Source organism: Neopelma chrysocephalum, unplaced genomic scaffold, assembly GCF_003984885.1.
Source record: "Neopelma chrysocephalum unplaced genomic scaffold, ASM398488v2 Primary Assembly neopelma1_63, whole genome shotgun sequence".
Classification (NCBI taxonomy): Eukaryota; Metazoa; Chordata; class Aves; order Passeriformes; family Pipridae; genus Neopelma; species Neopelma chrysocephalum.
In genome coordinates, this window is record NW_020897720.1 from 11,265,934 (window position 1) to 11,274,410 (window position 8,477).

The following is an 8,477-nucleotide window of genomic DNA, read 5'->3' on the forward strand; positions in this document are numbered from 1 at the left end:
CAGCCCCACACGTCGCTCTGATCCCGTCCCTCTCTTCTTTCAGATTTTTATCAAAAAAGCAGAGTGAAACGGGCATGAGGCAGAATGGACACACTCGTGGATCCCTGGTCCTGCTCCCTCCCTCCTGCTCCCTCCTCCCCGCGGCGCCTTGCCCGGACCAGGACAGCGCAGGGCCGGCTGCCGGAGGCGGCACACGCCGACAGACCGCAGCAAAGCTGCTGCTGGGCTGGCACCACCATCCCTAGCGGTGCTGTGGGGCCAGGACGCCCCGTCATCTTCTCCAGAAGAGGAACAAAAAGCAAAACCCAACACCCCATGCAAAGGGCTGGCTTTGCTCCGCTCCCTCGGCCCCTCGGGATGCTGGCTGCCGCTCGGGACACACGGACACAGGGGACAGTTTGGGGTCGGGATGAGCTTTAGTGAGCATGGGGACAAAAAGCACCTTCAGCCCAGGACAGGGCAATCTCTGGCTGTATTTGGGGACAGAGCGGGGCTTGGTCAGGGTGAGTCCTGCCGGCTGACCCCGCTGGGATGGAGGCGGCCAGGGACCGAGGTCTGCCCTGCCCTCGCCCAGGCAACAGTCCTGGCCACAGCTGAGGATTAAGCGAGGTCAAAGACTGACCCTCCTTCAGCAGAGGAGGAATGAATCCGAAGGGGTTGGAGCTATGAGTATGGCAGGGAAAACAAAAAAATAAAATACGCCACACTGTGCCTGCCAGCATTGATCACAGCCCCTTAACTCACGGTGAAGTCTCCAGTGTCTTCATGCCTTGAGATTGAGTGCAGAAACCATCTTTTTTAAATAACTATTTCAGTTATTTGTTGATGTGAGGTTTTTTTGGGGAAAAAAAAAACAAGCAGAAGTAGCCCAGTTCAAAAATAGTAGGGATTAGTGTAAATCCCAATGTCCTTTCAGCTATACACTGGAATGCATTATACTACTTTAATGTGCTGTATTTTTTATTATTGGATACATTTGATTTTTCAAGTACATCTCTCTATATAAATATATAAAATAATGTGCACTGTAATAAAAGCTAAATTTAAACCTTTGGTGCAGCAGTGAAAGTCACTTGCAGCAGGGCTGCTTTAGTCACCTGTCAACCCCAAGTTCGCAGTAGAAGGTGAAATCCAGAGAGGACAAAGTCCTACTGGGGGGTAGGTGATAAATGAAGCCAGGGCCAAGCCAAGGTCATTAAGTCAATGCCAAGAACAGACTTTAGCACTAGAGTCAGGCTTTTCTGCCAATATTTGGATATGGTTTTAGACAAGTTTACCCATCCTTTCCAATTAGTTTTAATCACAGCAGCTTTTCCTATGAAACCCAGTCCCCAGCCCTCAGATGTTCTCGCACCAGTTCTCAAGCACGTTTGACAATCACAGGTGATCTCTACTGAGAAAAGGAATTTATTTTTGCACATCCATGATGTGATCCTTCCAACACAGATCATTACAGCAGTAAGGAGGAGAGACAACAGCATGTGGGTCAATCTGTGCTCCGCGAGGCAGAGCCAAAGGCATTTGAGAGCAGACAGTGCTACAAAACCCAGCAGTGAAGCAGGGGCTGGGCAGCATTTTCTTCCTATGATCTCTGAAGAGCAGAGGAGTGCCAGCATCAACCTCCCTTCAGAGGGGAACACCGAGCCAGGGAGGTACTCAGTCTCTGTGCCAGCTGACTGGTTTTGGGAGAGCCATGGCCCCTCTCACTGGGCACTGTGTTGCTGCAGGAAGTGTGCCAGGAGCCCGGCCATTGCCAGCCCCAGCAGCAGCCAGAGCAGCAAGGAACTGGCATACATTGGTCCCAAGCTGGGCAGGAGAAAACACCCAGGTCAGACACCGCCGGGCTTGGCATCCCCCCCCTCCTTTGAGACAGTCAGGGAAGAGGTGACACAGCCACGAGCACAGGGGGCAGGAGGGGAGGAGAAGGAGGTGATGCAAATCTGCCTTCAGTCCCACCCGTGGGAAGGAAACCTGCTGCAGGGGCCACATCCTGCCCCAGCCTCCCTGGGCTGGTGTGGGGTGCTGACACCCAGGGCCGGGTACTCACCGTCCCTGCGCAGCCCCGGCGTAGCCCTGGAAGTACTTGAGGCGGGTGTAGAGGTACAGCAGCCCACATGCCACAGTCACATCTGTGGGGGAGAGGGGAGTCGAGTTCTGACAGGGCCAGGGGTCCCTGGACACTGCTGGGGTTGCCTTCTAGCACAGGCACCCACGACCCTGCTTCTCCCCACAGATGGGGGCCAAGAACCAAATGCAGAGGGACTAAGCTTTGAACCACTGCAGGAGTTTAAATGGGTTTTCTTCCTTCCCTTCTTGTGAGGGATGAACTTCTCTGCCCCCCAGAGTTGCCCTGGGAGTTGGGTTGGCAACACTCCCTTCCATGGTCTTTCCTTACAACTTCCCTCTGGCAGCAACCAAGCCCCTGAACTCACTTGGTGCAGCATAGGCAGTGGATGAGTAACTGTTTGAGTTATGGTTTCTTGTTCTGACATAGCAATTTGGGTATCATGTGGCAACTTTGCCTCAGATTGCTGCCCCCCTGGCACTCTGGGACAGCCTGACCTTGTCTAAGAGAAGCAGCACAGTGGGACAGCCAGGCTCTGCCAAAGGAGCAAGGGCTGCCAGTGCCTGCTCCTCCAGGCAGGAGGGAGGCTCAGCTGCTCCCAGCAGCTTCATGGATGCTGGAGTTGAGGTGCTCCTTGGTCCATCTGGCAAAAGGGGAACTTTGCTTTCCCCAAGTAGCAGCCTCACAGGTACAGAGAGAAAGTGTCTGAGTTGCAGTGGGATTTAAATCGGGGGGCTTTTTTTGGTTTGTGCACATGGCTTGGGGTTTTCCCCCATCCTTCTTACTTTGATGGAAGAAGACTCCAGCAATCCAGAGGAGCGAAATGAAGATTGGGAAGTACTCTGAGCAGTTTGCCCTGGTGAGAACAAGAGATGAGAGTTAAAGCTGCCTCATATGTCAGAGCCTGGTTAACCAAGGCCAGAGAAGGGAGCTGGAAACACACATCAGAGCAAACCCAAACCCTGGAATGATGAGTCATGGCCGAGGTGGAGATTTGTCTCTGCTGGACCCTCAACAGGCTCTATCCTGCCCCACAAACAGCACTGCCAGAGAGCTACTGCACCTACAGCTGCTGGGGGAGAGGCTCCTTGTCAGTATTGAAGGAGATTTCTCTTCCCCTTGGACACTCAAATTTGCCTGTCACACAAGTCACAGTCCAAGAAAGTTTTCTCCCAGATAAAATTCAGCAGAAGGTGATCAGATCAGGTTTTCTTCTTCCTTTTTCCCTTAGTGACAAACATAGAGATTTTCTGCAAGAAAGGACAGTAGGAGCTGTGCTATTAAAGACATTCGTTTTGGTTCTCAGTTTCTCCTACACTTTACCATTTCCTAGGCAATTTAATCTTAATTTTGGCCAAGAATTTACCAACCCCTGGGGAATAGAGCCAAACTGGGAGCTGGAAAAAGTCTGAAGAACCTTATGCTGCAAATGGAGTTTGAGCCTCAGTGAGAGGAGGCTGCCAGGTTTCCTCAAGTGAGTAATACATCAATACCATTTTTCCTTTTTTTTTAATATATGTACATATCAAATTATCCATTTGAATGCTTTTCCACAGGGAAAATTAGGGGAAAAACCCACAAAGAGGCAATACCTTTTTTCAAGTCTGAGTTCCCTGAGGTCACCTTCTCTGCAGGTCATAGCAGAGGGCTTCCCAGCACACTACAGCCCATGGCACAGCTTTGTTAATGCACATTTAATAGAAAGTATTTAATTAAAAGCCACATCAGCAGAGTGAGGCTGATGCCTCCATGCAGGCTGGCCTTCCATGGCACCACAGAAGGACTGAAGGGGGTGTTTTTGTCACTCCACAAATGTTTCCTGCACACTGGCAAGGGAATGCAGGCTGCTTTGTTCAGCATTTAGTGCCGTGCTGGAACTACCCCTCAAACCAGCTCCGGCCAATTCTTTTCAATCGCTTACAAAACAGAACGACTGAGATGAAAGATGGAATCTGGTGCTTGCTGGAAACTGAGGGGATCTGTGAACGCTTCCAGTTTAGCTCCAGCATTGCTCTCTCCATAGGAACAGAGCAAAAAGAAACAGCCCTCAGCATGGGCCCACCAGTGCTGACTCTCACAGTACAATGGCTTCTGAGAGGGAAAAAATTAAAACACCCTCGTAGCTGGTTCTTCCAGCAAGGCCCTTTGCTTCAATTCAACAGCAAAAACTTACAGGCAAATGTCAGGTTATTAATATATCTTCGGCTGCTCTCACGATTTGGAGCCTATGGTAGTATTAAATTTAATGATTCTAAGCATTAATGCTCCACACCTCTTTCACATGGCCACTAATTTGTAATTTTGCTGCCTCATGGTGCCAGAAGGAGGATTATCATGGATGGACAGAAACACCCCAGCCAAAGGGCTCCAAATCAGAACTCAGACCTCTGCACACAGAGCACTGAAAAAAAAATCTAATATCAGTAGCAATAAGTGAAAAGGAGACTTGAGAGTGGCCAGTCTCTCCTGACAGAGACAGTTGACTCAAGTCATATCTAGACAAAGTCATCACAACGAAGACAAAATCTTACTGAGCTCTGAAGATCCGCTCAAACTCAGGGTGACCTGTTGTTTCAGGAGGGGAGATCTTGTACTTCCGACGGGCATAGATCACCTGCAGTGCAAAATAGGCTAAAAACAGAACAACATGGGAATGGTAACAGTCCAGCAGTGTTTGTTTAGCAAAGCTTTATCTAGCCTGGAATCAAGCAAGTGGTTAGAATAAAAGAGCCGATACGGTCTGGGTCCAACGTCCAGGGCTGTCACACATGACCTGGTATAAATGTGCATTTATTTCATGCTTGCACTTTAAATTCAGGCTGGGTTGTCCTGGCACAGCACTGGGGCTGGATGGCACTTTGCATTAGCCCACACCCTTGGTGCTGCTCCTCAGCAGAACAAACACACCAGGTCCTGCAAAGAACAATAAAACCTTCCCAAGTCCATTCCCATCACAGAATTATTTCTTAATCTTGCATTTTGTGTTTAGAGTATCCATACACCCTCCACCAGTCTGATGGGAATGATGCATAACATTTTCCACTATTCCTAATGGGTGCAAAGCTTTTATGCAAGGATGGTCCACGCCACAGAGCAGCATCCAAGCTGTCGAGCACTGGGATATCATTAAGTCAATTAGAAATGTCCATAATCATGGCAACAAAAGGAAATGGGGAAGGGGGTGATTATTTTTTCCCCTTCATTCCTGCAGGGGAGCCCCAAGGCTCCAGTGGTTCAAGGAGCAGAGGTGCTGCCAATACCTGCTGTGAGGCTGTGCCAGGCTTGGGCTGAGGCACTGACTTGGTGTCTGCTACACCAGTTCTTTGTACATTTATAAAGAACATGGAAAGTCACTTTAAAACAATGGAAACATGAAGATTTGGACTGTTCCATTATTTATTGGAAGTTCTTACTCCCGTAGGTGATTGCTGATGCTTCAAGTGTTTTTATTTAGGTGCACCACTACACTGTTGATTGTATTGAAAACTCCTAATTTCATATAGGAGAAAACTAAATTATAAAAACAATTACTCCACTGGCTGTGGCGGTGTCACTGAGACACTTGGATGAGCAGATAGCAACTCACACAGCAATATTTCCAGGGCATCACACAGAGACAAGGAGCCAGGGTGCAAGGCCTGCCTTGTGGACTGTCTTATTGTAACAGAGATAAAGGCAGAACAGCAGGATAGAGAAGGGGAAGTAGGGACAGATGTTCCAAGATTAAAGACATGATGTATGCCTGCAGAAAAGCATTAGAACATATGTAGAAGGGAATTGGAAATGTAAATAATCTGATGCTATGTGATGACACGTATCACAATATTTTAGTAATTTAAATACACAGACATTCCTTGAAGAACCCACTTTAGAACAATTAAGCATGTTCTAATGTCTTCCACAGTGATCCAGCCCTAAATGAGAGGTGCTGAGAGAGCAAGGAGGGGAGATTCTTCTTTTTTGGGAAGAATCAGTCCCCAAAAGCACTTCTCAGAATGATGTGTTCATAAAACCCACACTGTACGAGCCTTCTCAGCATAGACTTTCAGAGAAAAAGAGTTCAACTTACTCTGTAGAGCCTTTCAAATAATTTATTTTTGTGATTCATGTCTCGAGCTTAATCACCTGTGTGGATTCCCACGTGGCTTACAGGGACTGAGCTGTCCCTGAACTTTGCTCCTTGGTGGAAATATTCTTCATTCTCTATTTGATTATGTCCACACACTTGTCAAAGCATATCATAGCTGTTATCTGCCACATTTGAGTGAACATGGCAAACAAGCCCTGTGGGACCTGACAGACAGTGACATTGCATAAGCTTCCTTTCCTTTGAAGTAAAATAAAGGAGGGGGGAAAACCTGGTGTAGAATAATTCTGCTGCGTGGTACTGTGTTCACCACAGGGCTGGGGCACATATCTGTGGGGCACTAAGCTCAGAGCTTCACTAAACTGAGCATGAAACTGCGGGCTCCCAGAAAATTCAAAAGCAAAAATAACAATCAACCAATGCTGTCACTAAGCTCAGCCATTAAACTGCATCTCCTACACCAGGATGTGAAGGAGGATATTCGTAGGTACGGCCCATTTCTGTGCTTCAGTGCTCACCTGCTCAGAATGAATCCCAGACCTGTAACTCACCTACAGAATGTCCCCTCAAAACACGCAAGGAAAGCCACTGCACAGCTCTGGCTCACAGTGACACGAGCAACATGTATTTCATACCATTAGACAGAAAACGTAGTATTTTGCCATTGCTCACCTTGGCTTCCCATGCAGGGACCATAAAACCAGGATACTTTATCCAATCTAACACAGATAGGAGGGTGGCAATGCTTGCTGTTTATCTGCTGGCTTCACACCTGGGTATGGTTTGCATAGCATGAAAGCAAAATGCCTAAGGCTTCAACCTTTAAAAAAAAGTACCTGAAGTTCCCATAAAAGAGATCTATTTGAGACAAAACTGCTATCTAGGGATTTGCTACTGAGGGGTTCCCAAAGGAAAAGGGCTTAGCAGCATTTCTGTAACTCAATTTGAAATTTTCTTCATGTCTTCTCTTTGCATACTAAATGCTCCCTCACCTCCACTTAGTTTAATAACAAAAAAATTCATAATACAGAAGCATCTTCCATTTGTAGTTGCAGACACTTCCCTTTAAATTGTTTGAGCGGAAATTACTAATAAGTCAGAAATCTTGAGGTCTATTCTTCAAGTGGCATATTTGTGTTTTAAATAATACTTATACTAAGAGATTTATCATCTGATGGCTAAAAATACATGAGGCTGCTCAGATATTCACATCTATTTGTAAGCAGAGGTGTGATAGCTCTATGGTAAATTAATTCAGTAATAATAAAACCCACAAATCTTCCCTTAGAGAAATCTGAAGATTTCAATATAATGGGGGCTCTGTCCCCACCCCAGGGAGGGGCGTGTCCCCTTCCATGACCCTCCTGAAGCCTAAGGGGGAGAGACTTTGGCCAAAGGACCCACAATTAAACAGAGCTTGGCAACACCACTGCTCTTTCTAAAAGGTCTAAACGCATCTATTTATGCTACAAGAAGTCAGTGGGTTCCTCTGAAGATGTCTGTGTCTATTTCTGACCAGAAGAGCTTGCATTAGTTTCCAAATTACTGTGCTGTCAGTTCATCTTGTCATCTGCTCTGTGCAGTTAAGCTGTAAGGACACAGGATGATATTGGTCACAGTGGAGAAATACCTGTGTGCATGAGGCTCTTTTCTCTGTACACACCACGTCTGTACACCAACCTCTTCATCAGCACACTTATTGACCTGCCTTCATTTTGGCTACCTCCAGCCACTCCAAGTTATACACTGCCTGCCAAAATTCAAGCACAAACTATTTTACTTTAAGAACATTAGTTTTGAGCCTAACAGTTTTACTTGCTGGCTTTGAGGTTTGCAGATCATTCTAGTCCCTGTTAAATAACGACCACCCTCAGGCATGACACTTCTGCCATGAATGGCCAAACATTTGTATCATTTTACCATGTTGGAAAACAGCAGCTTTCGCTCCATAGAGACTCCAAGAAAAATACAGGAACCACATTTCACAAAATTTAATGTAATCAGCTCAACACTACTGAGCATTGTATAAAGGGCATTTACCTTGCTCCAGGACTCCCAAAACGGTGATGGTGGCCAGCTGGTCTATCTGGTCCCTCATGGTGCTGACTGGAGCAAACCCCAGACAGGTGTGATGGGTACAGCTGCACCCCAAACCTCTCTCCCACCCTCCCAATACCACACACTTCAACAGAACTGAGTTATTCCCCCGAACACAGGCGTTTCCTCCACCACACCTCAACTCACCTTAACTCTCTCCACACCACAGGGTTTTCCAAAGCAGGCAGCCACCAGAAAATGTCTATTCCAGCCAAGTGCCTTTTGCTG

General features: G+C 47.1%; 2 protein-coding genes across 3 annotated transcripts in view; one reads left to right on the top strand and one right to left on the bottom strand.

Moving 5' to 3' along the window:
• The window catches only part of MGAT4B (alpha-1,3-mannosyl-glycoprotein 4-beta-N-acetylglucosaminyltransferase B), a 51,282-nt gene extending 50,234 nt beyond the window's left edge, over window positions 1-1,048 (top strand). For both annotated transcript variants that reach the window (XM_027682642.1, XM_027682643.1), the window contains exon 15: window positions 44-1,048. In XM_027682642.1, the coding sequence (XP_027538443.1) occupies window positions 44-67 (24 nt within the window). In that variant the 3' untranslated portion in view covers window positions 68-1,048. The remainder of the gene's footprint in view (window positions 1-43) is intronic.
• Window positions 1,049-1,424: 376 nt separating this feature from the next.
• LOC113967308 (leukotriene C4 synthase-like) lies at window positions 1,425-8,250 on the bottom strand. Its single transcript, XM_027682813.1, has 6 exons — window positions 8,193-8,250; window positions 6,083-6,107; window positions 4,597-4,752; window positions 2,851-2,921; window positions 2,048-2,129; window positions 1,425-1,806 (listed from the first exon to the last, which is right to left on the bottom strand). The coding sequence occupies exons 1-6, from the start codon at window positions 8,248-8,250 to the stop codon at window positions 1,704-1,706; spliced, it is 495 nt and encodes a 164-aa protein (XP_027538614.1). The 3' UTR covers window positions 1,425-1,703.
• Window positions 8,251-8,477: the final 227 nt, after the last annotated feature.